Genomic DNA, 26,745 nt, shown 5'->3' with positions numbered 1-26,745 from the left:
CCGTAACCCTACTAAATCTCTTCAAAAAAGCAAGAAAGTCCTAATTGAATACAAATTCGAAAATCTCGTTGAAATGCTAACTTAGTAATGCAAATCAAGATAGATAAATCCTACAATGATGCTATCTTGGTAAATACGAACTGAGATGGGTCATCGGAAGCCAACCTAGTAAATGTTTACTCAGTTGGGCCAAATCCCGTACTGCATCATGTCCCCCCTCTTTTAATTAATAAATTTTCTTTTTTCTTAAAAAATTAAAAAAAAAACTTGGAGAGATATTCCCAATGTGTGATTAGATACCTATGCTTTGAGAGTTTTTTCTTTCAAGATATCTCATTACACTGGTTTGATGAATAATAAGAACTTCCATGATCAACTTTTTTGTTTCTCTCTTATTTTCTATGAAACCAAACATAACCTAAGTTCTAGAGGCCAATTGCTTAATATAGCAAGTGAGGAGGGAAAGTACAGCAGCTTCGGATTCTATGTTACATATGGTATTTGAATTATGAAAAAATATATATAGAAATGCTTTTCATATTTTAAAAACTAGAATCCAATTCGCATATGCAAGAGGAAGCATTTCCCCCCTCTCTTTGTTTTTCTACTACATGACCAATCACCATAGTGTATCTCTCTTCTAACTTGCTTCCAATTCCTGAAATCCCTTTCCTACCTACTTTCTATCTTTCACTTTGAAACATTTTTTCTTCTTAAAATCCTCTATCCTATCTCTTCTCTTACTTTCTCTCTCACTCGAAATTAAAAATCTTACCCTCTTATATTGGATTTTTATTTTTATTTTTTGCCCATGCTTGTGCATCTAGGGATGCAACTTGGGTGGTCTCAGGTTAGGATTTTATCAAAATTTGAATGGAATAAGCCTGAAAACCACGACTCAAGTTTAGAAGAGGTGGACACGAATCAAGTTTTTCACAAGTAATTCGAGCTCAATTCGTGAAAAGCTCGATACGGCTCGGTCTAAACTAAACTTCAAGCCAAACTCAAGTTCAATATATAGGCTCATTTGCTAATTGAGCTGAGCTCAAGCCTGATAAAGCGCTCAATTCATGAGGCTCATGATTCTAATTGAGCTTTTATAAAATATTATATATAATATTTTTATTTTTTATATGTACAATAATAACTAGTTGAGTTGAGCTTGAACTTACAAGCTTTAGAGTCGAATTGAATTTGAGCTCAAGTCTTTAGCTTGAATTGAGGTTGAGCTCGAACTTGAGCCTCATATATTTAGGTAAGCTGAGCTCAAATAGCCAGATATTCGTCTCATCTCGGCTCAAGCCCACCCCTACTCAAATGTAAAATTTTTAAATTAGATAACTAATTTGCACCCCTAGTGCATCCACAAGGATGCACTAGTTGTCCTGCTTGTATCTACTATCTATACCATATATTATATTAATTAGGAAGGTAACTATGAAACTCTCCCTTTAAAATTTAATTCAAATGTGAGATTAGCTAGGTATGTATTCTCTATCCTTTTTCTTTAAACTTTTGTTTTTTCTCTTTAAGTTGCATATGAATGCAGTGAAAAAAATCCATTTTGTAAAAGTTAGTTGATGGAAAAATCCATCATGTAAAAGACCATTGGTTTAAAACTGCATGGACTGTTGGGAATTTTTAAGTGAGAACGGATGTAAAAGTACATCGATTTTATCGATGCATCATTTACATTGATTAACGATGTGAAAGTCAACAAAAAAAATAGGATTACATCGACTTTTTATGTAACTTTTACATGGGAAACAAGTGGCTGCAAAAGTAGATTGGGTGTAGAGTTTTACACTGGTCCACTTTTACACCGAAAACAAACAAAGTGTAAATTGGAACCAACAGTTCAGTTTTACATCAATTAACATTTACACCTCAATCAAGTGCAGCCTTATGTTTTAGTACCATATGACCAATCACTATTGTTCAGCTCTGTTGTAACTCTTAAACTCCTACTTTCTCTCTTCCAATCAAAATGATTTTTCCCTTCCTAAAATTTTCTCTCCAAATTCTTATCCTACTTTCCTTCTTCCAATTGAAAATGGTTTTTCCTTCCTGAAAATTTTCTCTCCTAACTCTCCTCCCACTTTATATTCTCACCAATATATATATATATATATATATATATATATATATATATATATATATATATATATTGTATTCTTTAAAAGTGTTGGAAATTCGATGCATGGGCTCTCATGCTAGTATATATAGTAAAACAAAGCCCTCAAACAAGGGGCTCTTCCTTCAAAAGTGGCTACCCTTCTATATTCGAAAAAGGGGTTTAAATAAAATTTAATTCGAATGAAATATACATAGAAAGAGAGAGAGAGATGGCCCCGTTGTTTTCTAATCTAGTTTCCTAACTCAAATTAAAAAACCCAATACAGAGGATTTCAAAAAATTTTGTTGTCTAAGTTATATTTTCTGAAAAAAAAAAGAAAAAAGATGTTTTACGAATTAAGACTTACATGGATATATAGTGGGTCTCAAATAAAATACTTATGATGATGACCTAGTAGTCCAGATTAGGGGTGCCCATGAAAAATCAAAAAAATAAACCGAATAGAGAAAACTAAACCGCAAAATGTGTTTAACCGAATCGATCGGTTTGATTTCGATTTGGAATTTTTGAAAAACTAAAGGACCGATTCGGTTTTCAGTTAACCTACAAAAAACGACAGTTAACTGAACCAACTGGTATATATATTTATATGTATATTTTATATATTTTTTTAATATACGTCACATATTTTCTATATATTATATATAAATATATATATATTCATTATATATATAAATACATTCTTATATTATATTTATAATAATCTGTTTATAAATATATTATATATTATATATTTTTAAAATATTTATAATATATTATATATCATTTATTATTTATAATATAATATTATACATATATTTATATAATATATATTATAAATATAAAAAAAATCGAAGAACCAAAGAACCAAACTGGTCAAAAACCAAAATAGGCGGACCAGTTAACTGGTGGTACCGGTTTGGTTTCAGTTTGGAGAAATGGAAAAACTGATACCACCGGTTTGATTTGCAAAAATTGCCCATGGTTCAGTTAACTGAACCGTGAACACCCAGATGATATTGACACTCCTCCAAGTGGGAGGTGTGGGATCAAATCTCTAGAACCACAATCTCTCCTCCTTGGTATGGCTAATGAACCTTACGTGCACCCTGATCAGCCCCATTCATGTTAATTACCTTTTAGTGTGTAGTATGTAATACCAAAAAAAAAAATACAAAAATACTTGCTTATAGTTGTCTAATGCATAGTAATTAGCTAACGAAAATAAAAGATAAATACCATGGTTTTCAAACCGCCATTGACCTAAACAGTCAAACCATTCGGCCTGGGAATTGTTTAGGCAGTTGGTTCCGTTTTATTCCAAACCCGGTCCCTGGCAAAAAAACAGTTGAATCAATCAATGACCCATTAACTTAGGTGGTCGAATCGTCGACTCATTCAACGGTTTTTGGCCATTTTTATTTTTTATTATTTTTTTAATTTTTTTATTAAAATGAATCGTCTATTCAAATTGGATGATCAAAACATCAACCCAAAAATCAGTGGTTAAAACAATTCCATTTCCATATCGTTTTTTAAAACCATAATAAACACATGGAGAATCCTAACAAAAACTAATGGTAATAAGGCAAAATCAATAATATATTCTATGAAAATTGTTACAACATAGCTCAAACATGAATGATGATATGAAAGTTGTTACAACATAGCTCAAACTAATAATATGCGTCTCTTTTAGATTATTCTTTTTTTCAGGATTTTTAGGATTCCAATTATAGAATTGGAAATCAATGTAAGACTCCCTAAATCCGGTTGGATTTCACTTCAATTACGAGACAGGTTATTTTGATAACCAAATCTGAATTTGTCTGGAAAGAACCCAAATCTGTCTGACTCAGTTCTTGAGTTATACAGCCCTACTCAAAGCTAGCAATACGTTAGATATATATTCAACAGACCATGATCCATAATATCCAGGATTTAAACCTTTATCTCCACGGTGGGTTCAACCAGCTCAGTAATGGGTCCCAATCGTCTGAGTTCTGGACATCTAGCAAGTGATGTGTCATGCGCCATGGCGGTGCCAAGGTATCAAAAGAGGTTTCTGACTCTACAGGGACCCATACTTTGGCTCTGAGCCCTCGTACTTAGCTTGACGCCAACCATTTCGATCAGATTGCATCCACCTAAAGTTACCATGGCCAAATAATCTCCACCGCCCTTCAGAAGAAATTACTTAAGAGGATGAATACAAAAACAGTCACAAACATCCATTTTTTTATTATTAATCTTTTCGTGAATGCTGCAGCCACGTTTCCCCACCAAGAACCCAGATGATTCTGAAGATTCTATCTCCCAAACTTTCAACAAAGCAATGTGGCAATCAAATATAGAGATTGCTCATCCTCCTAGATCTAGATGTCTTTCTGCTCGATCTTCTAGGCTCTAGCCACAGATTATTGTGTTATTCTGTCTTCTAGCTATTTTAATCTCTCCCTAGAAAAACCCATCTGACCAATATCAGCCTCATAGCTTACACTTGTTGAGAAGCTGGACACGAGTCCAACATTTTTAATTTTGCAGAGGTTATAAATATGCATGCGCAAGAGACTCTAGTCGTTACAGAAGATCTCGATCAATCTATTTATCGGCGATTCCAAATTCGAAAGTTCTGTTGAGTTATTTGGTGCAATCGTTCTAATCCAACCTGCGCAGGAGGAGAAAGATGGCAGATCAGGAGCAGTTGTACAGAACCAGCGAGGCTGAAGACCAAGCTCAGGTAAGTACTTGAACACTCTCTAAGTAGTCATGAACCAGAGTTGCATGTTTAATTGGTTTCATCTACCCATCGATTGAAACTGTAGCACAGTGGTCACCAGAAATAGTATTCAAGTTTTCTGCGTTTGGTAAAAAATGCTGAACCAGCAAATTTGCATTCTGGTTCAGTTTTAATTTGCAGGTATTTCCTGTATTGAAAATGAGAGTAAATTTTCTTTTCACGTATTTGCCTTCAAAATCGGAGCAAAATTTAGATATATACCATTCAAAATTTCTCCTAATTTCCTTATGCATCCACTCAGTTTGTCCTCTGCTTTTTTAATCACAAGTGTGTTAATGGAGTGTTCGGATGTCTTACCCACACATCACTACACTACAGCCTTACATTCAGAACATCTCACATATTTGCATGTTATCATAGATATTAATTCTCAATATATAACTGTAGTATCCTTTGCGTACTTACCCACACATCACTACATTGAGAACATCTCACACATCACTCAATATATAACTGTAGTGTCCTTTTGGGTGGGTGTGCTTCTTATGGGTAGCGTCCTATGGGTATGGGTGTATGGGTGTGAGTAAGACTCTGGGTAGCGTCCTATGGGTGTGAGTAGGATTTGAACCTGTCCGTTTTTAATGGATTTAGATTAGATTGAGTTGGATTGAACCAATATCATGTTCACAAGCGCCAATGGACTAGGTTTGGGTTGGAAGCAATCTAAATTAAAACCAATTTTTTTTCTGGTTTCTAATGATTCAAAATATTCTATTCATCAGTTTAAAATGGTCCAATTTGGGCTGGAACTAAATATAATTAAAATCAATTTCAACTTAATAGATTTAGGTTCAAAATGATTCAGAATATTCATCCATTCAAAATGATACACATGTTAATTTTGGAACCAATCTAAATTAAAACCAATTTGAACATATTCTGGTCTAAAATTATTCAAAATATTCATCAGTTCAAAATGTTCCACATTGGCTTTCATTAGCGCAAACCTGTTGTTACACCGTTTTAACAGCTTTTTGTAATGGATACGCATGAAATAAAGTACAAAAGTATGGAGATATTTTCCCCGAATGGGCTTTTGCTCTGACTGAAGCTGACTCGTCAATGAGCTAGATTTGGGTTGGAACCATTCTAAATTAAAACCAATTGAAGAGATTCTGATTCAAAATGATCATTTATCAGTCCAAAACGATCTAGATTGGAACAAATTTGATTCAATTGACACCCTGCCATTCATAACAGACACAAATATACATCCTAAAATATATGGGTCAACATCCAAATTAAAACGAGAGATTGCATATATACACTGTACTGTAATCTTGGAGAGACCTAATTCGAAATTGCTACATCAAGTGATACTTACCAGAAAACCCTTGATATATATATATATATATATATATATGATCATCAAGTTCTTATCTGTATATCTAGATTCCCCAGCATTTATGGGTGTTGTCTGTAGCAGTCGACATCAAGCAAACATTTAATTTTCACTCAATGAATGTGTTTTGTAGAATACAAATAAAACCTATTTACATGAACTGTATGTATATATTATATTTATAGTATTTACATGTATTTTCATTAATCGACATTTACATATGAACGTATTTACATTTGCACTCTGATTATGATGAATGGTTGCTTATCAATAAATGCAATGAATGACACATTTAGTTTATGTTTGGTCCCGTTAGAGTTTATTGAGAGGCCATTTATTACTTTTAAGTTTATTTGTATTATTCTACTTTAAACATTTTTTCATTTTAAGCATTTTACTGTTTTTTGTTTGGTTGAACATCACTTTAAAGGTTTATTGTTTTCTACGTCATATTGCATGCCAAAATATCGGGGTGTTAGGGGAAACAAATTTGACATTTCTTCAAATGTCTTATGCACAAAAAACCAAACTTTTTAGATTTTTAGTGTCTATTTGATAGGTGGTGAAATCAAGCAGTGGTTTCATAGTTTGGCATGCCAAACTATGGTGGTGTTTTTTAACCAAACATTGACTTAGTTTGGCATGCCATAAATGGTTTGGTATGCCATAAAGGGTTGTATATTTGTAGTATGCATGATAAATATGGATAGTCGGATGTTGCATGTACATTGATATTCATATGCTGCATGCATGGTCGTGGTTACGTACTAGTGAAGTAAATTGAAAACCATCATATTTCATTCATTGTATGATGCGTGGTTCATGTAATGCATATGCATGCAAATTGTTATGATGCTTCCTACTCTTTGCATGGTGGGTTTATAGGAGGAAATGGATCACCAGATGATGAAAGAAAGAGAGACCCAAGAGGACATGAAGGACAAGGCTTACGAAGCCCAGGATACACAAGAGAATGCCCAAGTTGTAGGAGGCCATACCCAAGAAATCAATAAGGATCCAAAGGAGAAGATCGATGAAATAGAAGAAAATAAAGAGTTGATGAGCATCCAAACTACTGAAGACCCTCACCAAGAGATAATTGACCAAACAAAAAGTCATTTCGATGACACCATCGACAAGCCAAAAGACAATAACATATCAGAGAGTGCACAAAGTTTTGACGATCATTCTGTGGAGAAGATGGATGAGCCAAACAACAAAGCATCGAAGACTGTCCAAGTTCTTGAAGGCCACGAGGCATCAAATGTTCAATTTTTCAATGAGCCAGAAAGTAAAGAATCATCAATTCTTGTCCCAGTTGTTGAAGACCACCCCCAAGAGAGTAAAGATGACCAAATAAAAATGGAAGAACCAAAAGACGAGACATCAGAGATTGTTGGAGCTCTTGAAGGTTATGCTCAAGAGACCGAAGACCCAATAGATGAGCCAGAAGACAAAGTATCAGACACTATTCAAGTTGTTGAAGGCCATCCCCAAGAGACTAAAGACCAAATAGATCAAACAGATGAGGCATCAGACATGGTTCAAGCTCTCGAAGGTCACCCCCAAGAGATAAAAGACCAAACGGAGAGTTATTTTGAGAAACAATCTGATGATTATTTCGAAGATAGTAATCTTGAGGACAAGTCAAACGAGTCAAATAACAAGATGAACAAGCCAAAAGATGATGCATCCCAGATTGCTCAAGCTCTCCAAAGTCATCCCCAAGATCAAATTGATAAAAATGAGGCGTCAGACATTATTCAAGCTCTCGAAGGTTACCCCGAAGAGATTAAAGACCAAATAGAGAATTATTTTGAGAGACAAGCAGATGATTCTTTTGATGATAGTAATCTTGAGGACAACGCAAATAGATTAACAATGGATAAAGTAGAGAATATTGATGCAGAGAAGGACAAGGCGTTGGAGACTACACAAGCGGCAAAGAATGAGGCATTGGATGCTACCCAAGTTGTTGAAGGCCATGCCCAAGAGACCAATGATCAAACAAATAATTATCTAAAAGAGAATAGGAACGAGCTAGAAGATTGTGAAGCATTGGAGACTATCCAAATTACTGGAAGCCATCCTCATGACAAGGCATTTGGTACTACCAAAGCTGCAATAGGTCGAATTCGAGAAATTAATGACCAAATGGATAGTTATCTCAAGGACAAGGTGTTGGATACTGCCCAAGCTAAAAGAACCTATGCACAAGAGGCTAAAGACCAAATGGGCAATGAAAAAGATGAACTATTAGACACAGCTAAAGAGGCAAATGAAAAGGGGTTACAAAATAACCAAAACGTCAGAGGTAATGCTCAAAAGGTTCATATGAGCAATCTTCTCAAGGAGGAAATGGATAAATCTAAAGATAAGGCACAAGAGAGTGCTCTAACTATGAAAGGCCATCTCCAAGAGACAAAGGGCCGAATAGATAGTTATGACAAGATGGATTCAACAAAAGACAAGGCATTGGATATTGCCCAAGCTACACTAGGCTACACCCATGAAGCTAAGGACCAAACAAGCAAATATTTCAAGGATAAAATGGGTGTTACAAATGAAAAGGTACAAGAGATCACCGAAACTGTTGAGAAAAAAGACCAAATGAGTAGTTATCTTAAGAGTAAGATGGATGCTACAAAGGATAGGGATTCAAAGATTGCCAAAATTGCTAAAGATCTTGACCAAGAAACCAAGGATCAAATGGTCAACTATCTCAAGGAAACGATGGACATAGCGAAGGATAAAGAATCAAAGATTGCCCAAGATGCTAAAGATATTACTCAAGTTACCCAAGATCAATTTGGTAGCTATCACAAGGACGAAGCAAACATAGAAACGGACCAAGCTACCAGAGGCTATGCCGAAGTGGCTAAGGACCAAAGGGGAAGTTATCATAAGGACAAGACATGGGGCGAAACTACTCAAGTTGTTGGAGGTTATTCTCAACCAATCAAGAACCAAACAAGTAGTTATCTCATGGACAAGAGAGACACTACCAATGATAAGGCAAACAGGTTGGATATGACAAAAGACAAGGTATTAGAAACCTCTCAAGCCATTAGAGGCCGTGCCCAAGAAAACAAAGAGCAAAGAATAAATCTTCTTAAGGACAACATAGATGCATCAAAGAAGTTAAATGTGGATATCAAAGGTCGTACCAAAGAGACAAAGGGTCAAAGAGGTAACTATCTCAATGAGAATGAGAAGAATGGTGCAACAAAAGACAAGGCATCAGAAACTGTTCAACCTACACAAGACATTACCAATTCAGATAAAGAGAAGAGAGGAAATTTTTTCCAAGAAAGGGCTGAGGAAGTCAAGGGGAAGGCGTTGGAGGCTGCCCAATTTGTTCAAGGCACAACACAAGCAGGCATGGAGATGACGGGTGGTTTTCTACAGCAGACAAACGATCAAGTGAAGAGCTTGGCCCAAGGTGCTGCTAATGCAATGAGGGAAACACTTGGTATGGATGACAAAAATGAAGATGGAACAACTACTTACAAGGACTAGTTGATATGCAACTACTTTAGTGATCAGTGCCTCATTTGTTGTGTTGGAAGTGTTATCCAGGGGCTGCTTTGTTTTCAATGTTTTAGGCAAGTTGGTTGAAGTTTGTGTGTAAGTGGAGTCATTTGGTGTAATTAAATAGTTTGAAAACTATGTTATGGCCAAAAGTAATTTCTTTCGTGTGTAATTTAAAAAAAATGCAATTTTATATTTCCTTTTTCTTAGTGGGTAATCCTATGGTATATATAATGATTTATTCTTTATTTAACAATTAAATACCAGAAATATACCACAATTTAATACCATTGAAATGCTTGTTTACGTTCACAATTTGCTTTCATATGTTCTTAAGTGCATCCTACAAAGCCACTCTACTCATTGACTATCTGTTTTCTGTAGATGATGAAGGATGGTTTGTTGTATAAGAAACAAAATTGATTAATTTTAAATTCCATGTAATAATGGCTACCATACAAATTTTCTTCCATATACTTCAAGCTCAAATTTTCTTGTAAGAAATGAAAACATTTCGTTTTGAACAATTGATTTATTTACTCTTTCTTAGTGCAAATACATCATGTATAAATTTCTAAATTTGTCTTGATTTAAGGTTATCATGTTTCATGTTTGTGTCTAATTAATTCTATCCCAGAAATTGGACTACGTGACAATTAGAATTAAAAGTTATGGGAAGGGGTGTTTCTAGAGGGACTGATTGGTGACATTTCCCTACCACCCCTAGAAGGGGATATATGGGCAATTCCTAGAAGCACGATTATGGGCATGTTTTCTTGTATGAAAGTTCTATAGTTTCCTAGTTGGACTAAAGCTCCTTTTTCCTAGGTTCGACTAGGTTCGAGACCAATTTCCTAGGTTACAAGCATATTTTTTACTTAAAGAATCTTCATATTCAATACTTTCTCTAATGGTCTTTGTTTGTAAACAAAAACACTAAACTATGCAAATATTTTTCTTTGTGTCACTGCTTTTTGGTTTTATCTGTTTTCAAATTATGCATGATTCATTTCTTCAATACCTCTATTATTAAGACATGAAGAAGTTAAGAGCATTTAATTTTATCTGCCTTCATCTTACAGATGTTTCCTAGTCTTTTCATCATCATATGTTAAGAATTATTTATTTTCCATTTAATAGGCATCTATGAACAGTCTCTTAAATCAAACTATGTCTACTAATTCCACTTGATTTGAGTGGCCAAGATTTCTTGAGGAAAGGTTATTATGTTATAGGTAGTCTTGGGGATATTCTATAAAAAAGGAATATTCTCATCTAAGGGTAAACAGCTTCGAATGGCCAAGTTTCTTCAGGAAAGGTTATTATGTTGATGTTATAATTACAAGAAACTTGTATAGGTGAATGACAACTCACGAAGCAGAATCTTGTCCCGTTTAAACGCTAAAGAAGGAATTTTCATGTGAAATTTTGTAGGGTGGGGTTTTCAAAGGTCTTGGAATTGTTGGTGGGGTCAAATGAGAAGAGCCAAAAAAAAGATTCTTGCTTTGATGAAGGGGTAAACAAAGGAATATCGAGGTGAAATTTGACAAGAGGGATTTTAGGGTACCTGGAGTCTTTAGGGGGTGTCAATTAGTCATGTGAAGCATTTAGGGGGGATTTGCAATTCAAAGGGGGTTATAGTGTCCACTTTTTGGTTGTTGACAACAACATTTCTTCTGTATATAGGTAAAATATCCACGGAAAATGTGCATATATACAACACTCTCTAGCTCTTTACCTGACTTCCTCGCTAACCAACCTCCTCGGCTCGACCCAATGGCCCCTTGCTCACTTACTGACTTAAGCATCAGAAAACTCACCCAAGGACATAATTCGAGACTCTTAATTTAACCCTTTTATAGGTTTTTGGAAGTAACTCAGTTTAACTACTCACCTTAGTTCACCCTTTTTCATCCTCTTTAGTTGTTGGCCAAATTTTCATAGCAACAAGGTGAGACCATGGTCTTAAATTTGAAACCTTTAGTTGTATAATAGGGTATTTTATTTCTCTAAGTTATATCAACATTCATACCTGTTTCATACATTATTCTTCACCTAGTATGCTAGTTTACTAAATGAGTATTCTTACTACTACAATAGTTGTAATTATAGGTAGTCTTTCTATCTTGTCATCATCCTTGACCACAAGGGTCTTCTTTTTTCTCCCAAGAATCTTCCTTTTCCATTAACGAAAATGGAAGCCACATTGACAAAAAGAAAAGAAAATACCAAATAGCAGTGTTCTCTTTATACCACAAAATTACAGATGTCTGTACACTCCTATAGGCATAAAATAACACTTTGTCATCTTCCAATTTGGGAAGGTAACAAATAGGACAATATCCATTAAAGGCAAGTCCTTGTGAGAAGAAATATCTATTGTTTAATTGGTTGGTTCCCTTCATCTGCTGCTTTGATTTTAGAAAGATTAACTACAATTCTTGATCCATTGAAAAAGCTAGAATTTTATCCCTATATAGAAATAACACCCCATATAGGGTGTTTCAAGCTCTAAAGAACATGATCATATGTAGTAGTGTCTAAGTATATCAACACAAATTTATATATAAAAAGAAACATCATGCATGGGGATGATTTCACTTGAAAAATCACAATTTTGCTAAAGGATCTTCTTCTGATTTTAAAGGTGTGTTACATCACACTTTACATTCCTTTTTGGCTCTTTTGCAATGTGAATTTCATCTACACTGGTATAAATGCAAGGGAGTGCAAATATGCATATAGCCCATTGATATTTATATCAAATCATTAAATGGCAAAGTGAGGGTGTCAATGGATCGGTATTGGATTAGACGGATCAACAATATATTGAATTGGATCAGTCCATACTTAATGGTTCAAGGTATTTATTGGATTGGATTGGACCTGGTCCATTTGTAATGAATTATATTGGATTGGGTTGGATCAAGACCAATATCTAGTCCATTTATAGAGGATAAAATTATAGGTTTCAATGAGCCAGGTTTGAATTAGAACTAATCTAAATTAAAACATATTTGAACAAATTGGATGATCCAAACATTGAATTGGACCAATCAAAAAATTCATTGAATTGAATTGGACCTGATTCATTTGTAATGGACTCACATTGGACAGGATCGGATTGGATCAAATCCAGTCCAATTGACACCATGGTGGGCATGGCCAACTACCATCTGTCGAATTGGTGGCACAAAACACTATATGTTTGTTACAACTGAGGGTTGGCTAGTTGGTGTGTTAGTTGGTTTGTTACAGTTGATGCTGAATTGAACCCCGCAACCAATACTTTGGGAAAAAAGGGGTCAAGTGGAAGTTATTAATGGTGCATGGCAACGAATACCCAAAATAAAAAGGGAAATTATCTAAAACTCATAATGAGTTTTCAACATTTCTCTTAAACTCACAACAACTTTTCAAAATGTCTAAAACTCACCATGTCGGTAAGTTTTTATTTTCCAAAACTCACCTTCCATTAGTGCACCGTTAATGCTTCTTAACAGAGGTGTCCACATCAGCATAAAATGACAATTTTCATGACCAAATTACCCTTGAATGGGGAGTTAGAGAAAATTTGGTCTGTTTTAGTTTTCAGTTTTCTTTTTTTTTTTTGCATTTTTAATGTTTTGTTATAATTTTCAATGTTTTTTACACTTTTCTATTTTCTACTATCTATAAACTTTCCTGTATTTTTGTTATTTATTTACAATTTCTGTATTTTTCTATAATTTTTGGTTTTTTCTACAACTTTTATTTTCTAATTTGTTTTTCAATTTCTATAGATCTATAATTTTGAAAATAATTTATTTATTTGTTTACAATTACTATAATTTTTTATATTTTTTGTAATTTCTATGTTTTTATGTATTTTATATTTGAAAATATTTTTTTTAACTTCTTCTTTTTTTCATGTCTAAATATTAAAATGGTAATATATTAACACCTGATAATTTATTTTATATATATTTTATAAATATTAAAAATGATAATATATTAATGCCCGTTAATCTATTTAACGTGAAATTAATGACATGGTGGTGAATTTAAGAGAAATACTCAAAACTCATGATCATGAGTTTTTAGACGATTTCCAAAAAAAAAGTTCACGCAGCATTTAAGCCTTATTAATCAAGCACACAGATAGCGCATTACAGCCTTATTAATCAAACACACAGATGACAAGATTCATCCAGGTTTTCCGATTTCTGAGGGGAAATCACGTGCCGAGCCGTACCTGACTTCAGGTCAGCCGCTGAAGTGCGTTGTTTGTTGTGTGGGCCCCAGAAAGAATCTTGGTAGACTAGGAATCTATGATGGCTGGCCAGCTGGGGAATCACTTTTGGTCATTTTCAGATGACCGTCCACGTGTACATGTCATCGTTTTTGGTCCACCTAAAATGGGGTACGTCAGTTGTCATGACGTGTCTGCGTTAAACGGTAACTGGCGGACTTTAATATAATTTGACTTGTGAATGCTAAGTTACGCCAATAGGCCCAAGACCCCATTTGAACGCGCAAACGTGACGGGATCTGCTCTCGCAAATGGGCGCTCACAAGAACATCTACCGTGCATTGGGAATATCTTCCGTACTCACGGGAGATGTTCCCAATGCATAATAGGATGTGATTGTTTGGCGCATGTAAGGCGCTAGGTGTGAGGAGTAGATTCGATCTCGCAAAATACACGCCGAAATGCTGTGCCGTCCGGTATGGAGGTTGAGTTTTGAATCCATATCGTAAGGAAGTTAGGCCGTGTTTGGTTAAAAGAAACACGTCTTCAACTGTCACTACCACCCGCATCCACACCCTTTTAACCGAGTTAAAATCAGCCCCCCACAACTTCCCACAGCATCCCCGCCGTGTATTGGGAATATTTCGTGACGATGATATCATTATTTCTGGTATCATCATCAGCAGATGTTTTCAATACACGGCGGGGATATGCTGTAGGATGTTGTGGGGGCAATCTTGTTGGGGGCTGATTTGTTCTCCCTCTCACCCTCTGATTGGAAATAATTTTGGCTATCTACATCCAATGTCCTGTGTGATCCTGTGTGATGTCCACGTGGGTCTCTTTATATGACACTTAATCCATACAAACTCCATGCAATAGTAATAACTAGCGAAGGGGCCTTGCAAATGGAACCGTTGACCTGTTGACCTATTGACCCGATCCCTAGTCAAAAATCATTAAATCGGTCAACGACCCATTGACTTGAGTGGTCGAATCATCGACTCGTTGACCTGTTCAATAGATTTTGGCCTTTTTTTTTTTAATTGGGAACCATCCAGGTAACCAATTTCATTTTATCATAATCTCGTCCCTAGCCAAAAATCGTTGAATCGGTCAACAACCCATTGACCCAGGCAATCGAATTGTTGACCCGTTCAATGGTTTTTGGTCATTTTTTTATTATTTTTTATTTTTGTTGTCAAAATGGGCCATCTCTTAGAACTGAACCGTCAAATCGAGAACCGGTGGCTAGAACGGTTCCGTTTTCAAGTCGTATGAGTCCCAAGCTCGAATGGCATAACACGAATGGTACTCCTTAATAGACCTCACATAATCAAATTTTTTATTGTAATTTTTTTTGTCAGAACGGGTCATCCATTTTTTATTTTTTTAATTGGGAATCGTTCAGGCAACCAATTTCGTTTTACCCCAATCCCAGTCCCTAGCCAAAAGCCGTTGAATCTGTCAACAACCCATTGACCCGAGTGGTCGAATCGTTAACCCGTTCAATGGTTTTTGGCCGTTTTTTTTATTTTTTACTTTTTGTTATTAGAACGGGCCGTCCGTTCGAATCGGATGGTTGAACCATCAACCCAAAAACCGGTGGCCAGAACGGTTCCATTTTCGGGTTGTATGAGTCACATGCTCGAATGGCATAACATGTATGATATTGCTTAATGGACCTCACACACTCAATTTTTTGCCTGTAATTTTTTGTTGTTAGAATGGATCATCCATTCGAACTAGATTATCAAACCATCGACCCGAAAACCAGTGGCCATAACGGTTCTGTAATTTTTTGTTGTCAAAACGAGCCGTTCGTTCGAACCGTCAACCCAAAAAAAAATCGATGGCCAGAATGGTTCCGTTTTCAAGTTGTATGAGTCACACGCTCGAATGACATAACACATATGGTATTACTTAATGGACCTCACAAACTCAATTTTTTGCCTATAATTTTTGTTGTCAGAATGGAATCGTCGACCTGTTGATCCTTTGACCCAGTCTTTGGCCAAAAACCGTTGAATTGACCAACGACCCATTGACTCGAGCGGTCGAACCATTGACCCATAAAATTAGCCATTTTTTTATTTTCTTAATTGGGATCTATCCAAGCAACCAGTTTCGTTTTATCTTAATCTCGGCCTCTGGCCAAAAATCGTTGAATCATTCAACGACCCATTGACTCGGGCTATCGAACCATTGACCCGTTTAATGGTTTTTGGTCATTTTTGTATTTTTTTTTAATTTTTGTTGTTAGAATGGGCCATCCATTCGAATCGAACAATCGAACCGTCGACCTAAAAACCGATGGCCATAACGATTCCGTTTTCAGGTCATTTGAGTAAAATGCTCAAATGATATTACACGTATGGTACTACTTAATTGACCTCACACACTCAATTTGTTGTTTGTAATTTTTGTTGTTTAGAGCGGGTTGTCCTTTTTTATTTTTTTAATTTGGAAATGTCCAGGCAACTAGTTATGTTTTACCTCAATCCCGGTCCCTGGCCAAAAACCATTGAATCGGTCAACAACCCATTGACCCAAGTGGTTGAACCGTCAACTTGTTGACCCGTTCAATGGTTTATGGTCATTTTTTATTTTTTTTTAATTTTTGTTGTCAGAACGGGCCATTCGTTCGAACCGAAATGTTGAACTGTTGACCAAAAAACCACTGGCCATAACGGTTCCATTTTCGAGTCATATGAGTCACACGCACGAATGACATAACATCATGGTTTTTAAAATCGACCTAGAGACCGATCAGTCAGGGGTTTGGTTACCGGGTCGAATGATTAGCCCATTCTGACAAAAAAAATAAAAAATAAAAAATGACCAAAACTATTCCAATGGTTTGAACGATTCAATATTTAATTATTAACTATTATATAATAACTATTATATATTTATATAATAATAGAATTAGATAATTATCTAACAATTTATATAATTAATAAGAAATGGGTGCTCTCAAAATCTACTCGCACGAATAAATTCCTTTTATCATCCCAATCGTATTAATATATATATAAAATATGCTCGAGCAAATGGCTGTATCAGGCATGAAGTATTATCTATCGTGTCATGCGTTGAGAGTGTGTAGACAGCCAAAGTTTTCTTCCTCTCATTAGTGGTTTTTACTGTCCGATGTGAAGGTTGGCTCTCTATAGTGACTTTTGATTTGATTCATTCCCCCATGTATCAATTTTTTAATAAAAACCTTTTTTTTTCAATAAAGTACATTAATAAAAGAGTTTAAATGTACCATATTATAAGTCTTGATAAGAGATATCTGACTTCAATAAATAATTTTCTAACTACCTTCATACAAAAAATTCATCAAAAAACTACTTTCATACAAAAAGCAACAATGGCTAAAGTCTTGTCCTAATTTTTAGGGCTCTTTGATATTTTATTAATTTTCTCTAAGAAAATAGGCAAATTACACTTACACGCTCTGTATTCTCAAATTTTTTATCCACCTCGCTTGTTTCTGAAAAATGATTTTGACCTCCACTTATAATAGTAGTAACACCCTTATGCCAAGTTGGTAAGAGAAAGGACATCACTCAAAATAAACTTTTAACTTTGAATGCCGATGAAAAATCTTATTTTTGAGCTTCAAGAATTATTTGAAATTACTCCATGACCTAGTGGTAAGATGGTCATGTACACCCTTCCAAAATTGCAGGTTCAAAGTATTAATACTCTTGATACTCTTTTTTTTTTTTTCATGTTTTGTTTGGTGATTCAACAAGGCACTAGACACATTAATTATTAAAATTTGAATAGTTAAAATATTGTAATTGCATAAATGCGTTACCCAAAAAGAGACCAAAACATGTAGTCAACTAAAATTTTCAAAACCATACGGAGCGTATTGTTAATTTACCCTAGGAAAATTGTATATTAACTATCATTTTGCAAGAACATCTATCTCTCAGGGGCCAATAATGGACTATTAGTGGCTGAACGGAATGATTTTTTGTTTTGTTTTTTAGTTTGTGTTTGGTTATAATGCAAAGTTTATTTGCATTGATGGTAATACAAATGATTTGAGAGCAAATTTTGATTTTTTTTTTCAAATTTCATGTTACCTTGTTTGATTGCAGTAGAAGTGAAGTAAAATAAGACTTGCATTCTTTTCATTTGCACTCCCATATTTGTACTAATCAAATAAAATTACAATACAACCAAATGCAGCATTAGGTTCAGTTTGAAAAGAGTGTAAATACAAATTTGTCCATACAAGGTATAAAAATATCATTGCAAGGTTTTGTAATTTGTAATATACACATCTGTATTTACACTCTTCCCAAACAGAGCCTTGGTAAATAAATTATTAAATATGAATATTCTATAGGGAAACTTCCAGATTAGTACCTTGTACTTTAGGCCTAGTGTCACTTTGGTCCTTGAACTTTAAAACGTGCCGATTCAATACCTAAACTTTCAAAATGTGTCAATTTAATCTCTAATGTAATAATGTTAGCAACTCGTCAATTATTTGTATTACATGGTGATATATGCGACTTAAAGCATTTAAAAACATCAAAACTACCCTTCAATAAAAGTCATTGTTCATTATCTTTTACCTTAAGACTGAACCAAAATAGACATTGTAGTCGCACTTAGGAGGTAGGGATGGCAACGGAGCGGGTTCGGGGAGGGTTTTGTAAATTCTAGACTCTACCCACCTCAAAACTTGTAGTGGGTTAGATTTTGAGAATCCAAACCCTCCCCGCATATGAAAGTATAAAAACCTCCCCAACCCTACCCTCTCCGCATTCAAGGGTAGGGGCGGGTTGGGCTTAAAACACACATCTAATTTCCTATTATTTCTTGTCATACATAAACAATAAACAAGTAAAATAACACAAATAAACATCAAAATTTCTAATTATTAGATTAACATAAATAAACTATATATCAATTATCATTCACATAAAATTCAAAATATTATTAAATTCAACAGACCTAATACATAAAATTTATATGTTTTCTAATATAATGTGGATCGAAAGGTGAGAAAGATTGGGTTTAACCCAATACCGTATCTTAGCTGATGGCTCTGGTGCATGTTCAGATCTAAAATCACCGACTGATCCCACCAATAATTTTCACTCGAAATGCATCGTCGGGGCGCTCTCATCAGCCGCCACAGACAACGGGCACTCACAGGCGTCAATCTCAAATCCTGTGTAAGAGGCAACGAACCTTGGGTCCAATTTATTTTGACTCGATCGGCCATCCTGGGAGGCCAGTCATCGACTTTCCATATATCGAGCTGTAAGCCTGTAAATACCCATTGGCTGGTCCTTGGGGCATGGTATCCCCTGTTTCTCTTTGTTAGTGAATGCGCGTACCAGCGTTTCATCCACCAGAAATTAAGCTGCAACCAATAACATAAGGACAATAAAGGAAAAAAAAAAAAAACTACTTTAATCCGTTTTTATATCAAACACTCTCACACAATTATCAGCACCACAAGATTCTCCCATCTCCACTCTTTTCAAAGCTCCTCCATGCCAAGCGGTACACAGTAGAAACATGACACATGAATGGGTTGAACCCTACTGCAAGAGAAGCTGGCAGTGTTGTATTCTCACTATCTGTTCTTCCAAAAAGGCTCCGAAGTTTGATTAGTCCATTTTCCATTCCAACTGCAACAAACCCATGATTCATGGAAGATAAGGCGATTACACCACTGTTGGACTGTGGCAAAAGCCATGAGCTGCTTCACTGAAGATCCATTCTCTACTACAGCCCATACCTTCACAGTTTTGTCCCTTGAGCCTATTGCAAACTCATCCAAATGGATTTCATGAAGAGATATCTTATAAATATAATGTGCTGAAACTAAAAGTGCTGAATTTACCTGTCCTATAAATATAATGTGTTGAAACTAAAAACCTAGTGACAACAAATTATTAGACAGTGCTGTAAATTAAAAGAGCTCAATTTACCTGACCTTTTAATTGAGAAGACTGAGAATTGATGATCCCTTCAGACAGCTAAAAGTAAAGAGTCGTCCCAGCAAAACTCCATTTGTGTCACTGTTAAGCTATGAGACTGCAGGTGACCCACTGCCTTCCAGGACTCCTCCTGCCATAGCCAGATTTCTGCCACCATTGTTGATTGTGCCTGTGAAATATTATAGTCACTGGATATATAATCCAACAATAATTGGGTAACATATATATGCAAAAAAAGAAAAGAAAACAAACGATGTATCTAGCCAGCCTATTTAAGAAGTATCTGATGGGAGGGAAAGGACTCGAATGCACATAAAACCTATTGATGTGATTTCTAGCATTGAATCAAGCAAATCGTTAACATCCAATGGATAATGATGGTGCTTAGGTCGCCCACGATCTTTCTGGATGACAACTCGAACAAAGAGATGTTGAGGTTGGCAGGCCGATTTGCAAAGACAGATGAAATTAGATTATAGTACTCGGGGGTTTGGACCAGGTTATTGGGCACTTGGATGCTTAAATCAGTCAAACTGGTTGGAAGAAGGTAGAGAATTTGAGAGCAAGAAAGTAGTCTTAGTTTGCACTTAATTGCGTGTACCTTGTGGAGGAATGAAGAAGTCTTTATATAGGCTCCGGGGTTCAGGAGCCGTGTCTAAGATATCTAATAGAAAAGTGTTTCAATAGGAAAGTGTACTAATAGGAAGGAGGATTTGTATCTTCGACCCAGCAAAATTAGGAGTCCTAAATTAGGTAGGTGATCATTGTTAAGACTTACTATTTTTTTGCTTACTATTTTTTTTTATCTTGTAACTTGTACATATGCTGTAGCCAACCTACCTTTGGGTTGCAAGTTTCTTATGAGAATATTTTTCTCCACCGGAACTCTTCTCTTCCACCTCTGAATTCCCTGAATCGGTTAGCATCTCTTTCATGGGTTTTGTCATGGTATCAGAGCTGTGGTGATCTTCACCACTGATCCATTCAGAGGGCACGCGCCCATTGAAGAAAGCGAGTTGTGTAACTCGTAGCAGTGAGGTTTGGTGTGTGCCGAGCCACTCATTCAACCCAGCAATTTCTAGGTAATTTCATGTCTGAAGCGATGATTGGCAACAACTCATCCGCCTCCTTCAAGATCCCATCGATCAGTGATCCCACATCTGTGTATTATCTGAGCTCCTCTGACAGTCCAGGTATGCTTCTGAGCCAAATCATTCTTAATGGAGAAAATTATCATGTTTGGGAAAAGGCTTTTCAAAGAGCTCTAAGATCTAAAAACAAATTGAGTTTCATTGATGGGACTCTAGGGAAAACTAAGGCTGATGATAGTGATAAGAATACTTGGGATAAATGCAATGCTATGGTTGTTTCATGGATTTTCAATTGTGTTGATAAAAGCATACAAAATACTATAATTTCCTTTGATGATGCTAGAGAGTTATGGACTAAACTCCAACAGAGTTATCATCAAGGGCATGGTCCCCGAATATACCCATTGAAAGGGGAATTAAATGAATTCAAGCAAGGGTCATTAAGTGTCACAGATTACTATGCTAAACTGAAAGAAATTTGGGACCAGCTGGATCAGTATACTAAAATCGATACTTGTGTGTGGATCGATGTGCAAAACGTTGATCAATATACTGGAAGAAAGGGAGAATGAAAAAGTCTATAAATTTTTTATGGGTCTCGATGATCGATACGGTACTGTCATATCAAATATTATAAGCATGGACTCACTACCTTCACTCACTTGCTGTTTTGCTATGATATCAAGAGAGAAATTGCAGTTGAAAGCGGGGCAACGCGAAGATCCAAGGATGCAAGTTGCTGCCTTCACAAGCCAAGGAAAGTTAGATCAAAAGATTTAGATGGAAGAAGGACGAGACTCTGCTGACCTACCCGTAGTGTGTGCTCATTGCAAAAGACCTGGACATGACAAATCTCGCTATTTTGAAATCGTTGGGTACCCGGAACACTGGAAAAATTGAAGTGGAGGTAAAGCAGGCCGTGGTCGAGGACAAGGCAATGGAAATCGCGGAGGCAAAGGAGCAACGGTCAATGCCATCCAGGGCCGAGCTGGTGCTGTTACTGAAGAAGTGGGAGCGTCGAGCAACACTATACAGATGTTGTCTCTCACACAAGCTCAACTTGATCGTTTAATGTATCTTGTGGGTACAGGTGATTCAGAAAACGCGATTCATGATGCACTGCCTAGTAAGAAAATTTCCTTGGTCCACTTGTCGAATTGGATTATTGACAGTGGTGCATCCCACCACGTCTCTAGTAACCTTAAAGCTTTTGAGAATGTTCGAGAAGCTGGAAGGGATGAAAGAGTTGTCACCCCGAATGGAGATTCTTTGGTAGTAAATAAAATAGGGGATATCATGATTGACAAGCATATAAATTGAAAGATGTTCTTTATGTTCTGGATTTTAAATGTAATTTGATATCATCAAGAAAGTTAAGTGAAGATGTGGGTTGTGCTATTACTTACTATTTTAATGTTTGTGTAATACAGAACCCCACCCGGTAGATGCTGATTGGACTGGGTGATCTTAAGGATGGCCTATACTATTTGCGAAACACATATAGTGCTCATGCAATGGCCGTCAAGAAGAATACAGAGAAGTTGTGCCACAAACGTTTAGAACACCTTTGTGACAAAAATTTATCATATTTATCTGAAGTGTGTGGTTTCAGCCGTAATAATAATTGTATTGAGTGTTGTGATGTATGTCATCGTGCAAAGCAGACACGAATTTCTTTTCCTTTAAGTGACAATAAAGCTTTTCATGCATTTAAATTAGTACATTAAGATCTATGGGGTCGGTATCACACTCCATCTCTCTTAGGAGCTCATTATTACTTAACTATCGTGGATGATTTTACACGTACTACGTAGATGTATCTTTTGCATGATAAATCAGAAACTCAAAATGTTTTCATGTCCTTTTGTGTTATGGTTAGGAGACAATTTGGGGTTGACATCAAGATGGTTCGTAGTGACAATGGAACAGGATTTTTGGGGACTCTCAATGAATTTTTTCTCAGCCAGGGAATTATTCATCAAACTTCTGGTGTTGGGACACCGTAACAAAACGGGAGAGTAGAAATGAAACACCAACACATCATCAATGTGGCAAGAGCATTACGTTTTCAGGCTAATCTACCTTTGAAACTTTGGGGAGAGTGTATTATGGCAGCAACTCATCTGATTAACTACACACCAAGTAGTGTAGTAGGAGGCCACACACCATTTGAAGTCTTGTTTGGAAAAACACCCAAATATTTTCACATTAAATTATTTGGGTGCCTTGTGTATGCCAAAAGACAAAGTATTGGAAAGGATTAGTTTGGAGAGCGTGCTGAAAAGTGTATTTTCTTTAGATTTCCGTATAGGAAGAAATGATAGAAAATGTACAATTTAGAAAAGGGAGATGCCTTTGTATCTCGAGATATATATTTTTATGAGGAAGTTTTCCCTTTCAGCAATAATGAGGCACTTGGAGAGGAACAACTTCCAAGTGAGGGGGAGCATGTGGTTGTGGAAGATGAAATCGATCCATTTAGGAATTATAAGAGTCTTGTTGGAACTAATGGAAACCAACATGTGGGCACAAATGAAGAAAGTGTCCACACAACCGATGTGGAAATAAATTCGGAAGAGCAACAAGGAACATGTACGTCCAACCAAGCTGTAGTGAGCACACCACAAAGAAATGAAAATGAACAATATGTTTTGCAACAAGAGTGACCTCAATAGGAAAGAAAATGCCCTAGGTATTTAAGAGGCTATGTGTGTGACGCGTTGTTATCGCCATCCAACGTGAACTAAGTTCGAAAAGCGCCCACAAGTAAGGCCCATCCTTTAACACATTATATTTGCTATAGTAAGTTTAGTCCAACTCATAAAGCTTTCTTAACGGTCATCGATTCTCATGATGAGCCAACCAATTATGCATAGGCAATCAAAGATGAACGATGGATTTGAGCAATGGACAAAGAGATTAAGGCCTTTGAAGAAAATAAAACATGGAAAATTATGAGTTTGCCCCCGGGAAAGAAAGTAGTCGGATGCAAATGGGTCTACAGAATTAAGTACAATTCGGATGGGAGTATTGAACGTTTCAAGGCCAGATTGGTTGTGCAAGGCTTTACTCAAAAATGGGGAGAAGATTATACAAACTTTCGCTCCAGTGACGAAGCATGCATCTGTTCATGTCTTTCTAGCAGTGGCAGTCGCAAAAGGATGGAAACTTCATCAAATGGACGTGAATATTGCCTTTCTTCATGGTGACCTCAAGGAAGATATTTACATGAAGTTCCCACCGGGTTTCAGTTCCGAAAAACCAAATGCAGTATGCAAGTTGCAAAAGTCTCTGTATGGCCTAAAACAAGCCTCTAGAAACCGGTTCGCAAATTCGGCAGCATCCTTGCGTGAGTATGGTTTCAAGCAATCCACTGTAGAGAGTACTCTTTTCATATACAGAAAAGGAAACATCTTCCTTGGTCTCCTAGTGTACGTTGATGATATTATACAAGCTGGGAACAATTTAGAAATGTGTGCAAAATTCAAGGCGTATCTCAATAGTTGTTTCAAGATAAAGGACTTGGGAAATTTGAAATATTTCTTTGGAATAGAGGTGGCCAGGTCTACTACCGGACTGTTTTTGAATCAACGCAAGTTTATCCTGGACATTTTGAAAGAAACTGGACTGATTGGATGCAAACCCGTAGACACCCCAATTGAGAAAAATCATCGTTTGGGACACGCCAATGGCAGTTTTCACTCTGATCCAAATCAGTACCGAAGATTAGTAAGACAACTGTTATACTTAACAAACACGAGACCCGACATCACTTATGTTGTGCATGTGCTTATTCAATTCGTCCAGCAACCCCAAATTGAGCATTGGAACAGCCTTGTACGTGTTCTGAGATATCTTAAAGGATGTCCAGGGCAATGTATACTACTAAGTGGTGAGAATGATATGGTGTTGCGAGGATACTATGGTACAGATTGGGCAAGTTGTCCTTTAACCAGAAAATTAGTAACCGGTTTGTACTTCTAGCTTGGTTTCTCTCCTATACTTTGGAGGAGTAAGAAACAACCCATAGTGTCTAGATCTTCGGCAAAAGCGGAATATGAAGCCATGGCTGTAGCTGCTAGTGAAGTGATTTGGTTGCGAAGGTTATTAAGTGAATTGTTAATGCCGCAGTTGGGAGCTACTAGTCTTTTCGGTGACAACAATGCGGCATTACACATTACAAACAATCATGTCTTTCATGAAATGACTAAACATATTGAAGTAGATTGTCACTTTGTTCGTGAGAATCTACTTTCTGGCGAAACCTTACCACGTTATCTTCCATCACATTTACGGTTAGCAGATTTATTTACTAAAGGTCTTGGCAAACGCCAATTTCAATTTGTTCTTTGCAAGTTGGGCATTCCGGATCCTCATGCTCCAACTTGAGGGGGAGTAATAGGAAAGTGTACTAATAGGAAGGAGGATTTGTATCCTTGACCCAACAAAATTAGGAGTCCTAAATTAGGTAGATGATCATTGTTAAGACTTACTATTTTCTCTTCCACCTCTGAATTCCCTGAATCGGTTATCATCTCTTTCATGGGTTTTGTCAATATCCGGGAGCGGGAAGCCTCATTGGCCCGTTATCTTCGGGGCACGTTGCACAGGTGTTGGCAATGATCCTCGTCATCCAGTCTCTCCAAAGTGTGCAAGGACCGGGGTCATCCCATGTCCCCATGTGGCGCTGAGATGTTAGTGAATGGTTCGGATTAGCCCTGTATCCCGTGGTAATTGATTGGCCAAATCGCCTCTCATCTCTCATCTGGTAACATAGAGAAGACTGTGGAATCGCCACTTATATTAATTCAATTGGACTTTATTCTATCATGACATGACATCCATTAGCATTACAAATTTAGCAGACAAGAAGTTCAATGTGTAACCAATGAATGCTTGTGACAGATACAAATAAAGCAAATGGGAAGCTGAGTGCAAAATAGCCTGTGTGTCTAGTGTTGCATAATAGTCCAAATGGATTCCAGATAAGGGTAAGCTTTCTAAGACTTGGAATGAAATGAGGTGTAATACAGTGACGCAATGGAAACAGAAGTGCAGCTTCTCTTTGTTAGTGAATACACGTACGTACCGGCGTTTCATCTACCAGAAAGCTGCACAAAACAACACCTTCACCTTTCATGAAATGGGGCCTATTACTGTGACAGAAGAGAAGAGGATGGAATAAGAATGGAAATCCTTGGTGGTTGTTACAACTTTGGCTTTGGGGAATAAGGGTATTTTACAGAATGCGAGGTTTACGTGGATATGATAAGTAAAAGAAAATTAGATGACACATAAAGGGTATTTATGTCTTTTTATATACCACCTAACATTGCCAAGTAAGCATGTTTGGACCAAAAAGTGATACCATGCTCAAAATAAAATACAGAATATCATTTTGTCATTTTGTAATATCACTAAAAGACAAAATAATAAAATAAATGGTTCAGTTCTCTCGCTTCAGTCGTTATCAAATGGCCCAGATTCCCAACATCACAATTTCGCGGAGAAAAAGTGTGTCGTTTTATTTGTACGTCCTACGCTCTATTCTTCAAATCAAGGGCATTCTAGATATTAAGATGAAATATAAGGTTTATAATATATCTCCCTTAATATTCAGTTTCCGCTTTCCAAACAATCAGGGGCCCCAACT

The 26,745-nt window shown here is 36.4% G+C and overlaps 1 protein-coding gene across 1 annotated transcript; it reads left to right on the top strand.

The window, feature by feature from the left end:
* Window positions 1–4,695: 4,695 nt before the first annotated feature.
* On the top strand, window positions 4,696–9,992 carry LOC148869340 (uncharacterized). Its single transcript, XM_088970965.1, has 2 exons — window positions 4,696–4,856; window positions 7,144–9,992. The coding sequence occupies exons 1-2, from the start codon at window positions 4,803–4,805 to the stop codon at window positions 9,775–9,777; spliced, it is 2,688 nt and encodes an 895-aa protein (XP_088827091.1). The 5' UTR covers window positions 4,696–4,802; the 3' UTR covers window positions 9,778–9,992.
* Window positions 9,993–26,745: the final 16,753 nt, after the last annotated feature.

This window comes from Nelumbo lutea, chromosome 2, assembly GCF_056320005.1.
Source record: "Nelumbo lutea isolate HS-2025 chromosome 2, American lotus-T2T, whole genome shotgun sequence".
NCBI lineage: Eukaryota > Viridiplantae > Streptophyta > Magnoliopsida > Proteales > Nelumbonaceae > Nelumbo > Nelumbo lutea.
The sequence above is the reverse complement of the archived record's forward strand: the minus strand, read 5'-3'. Positions and strand labels throughout refer to the sequence as shown.

Excerpts from the sequence above, each read along its gene's own strand:
- LOC148869340 (XM_088970965.1), top strand. The coding sequence starts at position 4,803 with ATGGCAGATCAGGAGCAGTTGTACAGAACCAGCGAGGCTGAAGACCAA. Across the intron at positions 4,857-7,143 it reads AGGCTGAAGACCAAGCTCAG|GAGGAAATGGATCACCAGAT; the intron begins GTAAGTACTTGA and ends GTGGGTTTATAG.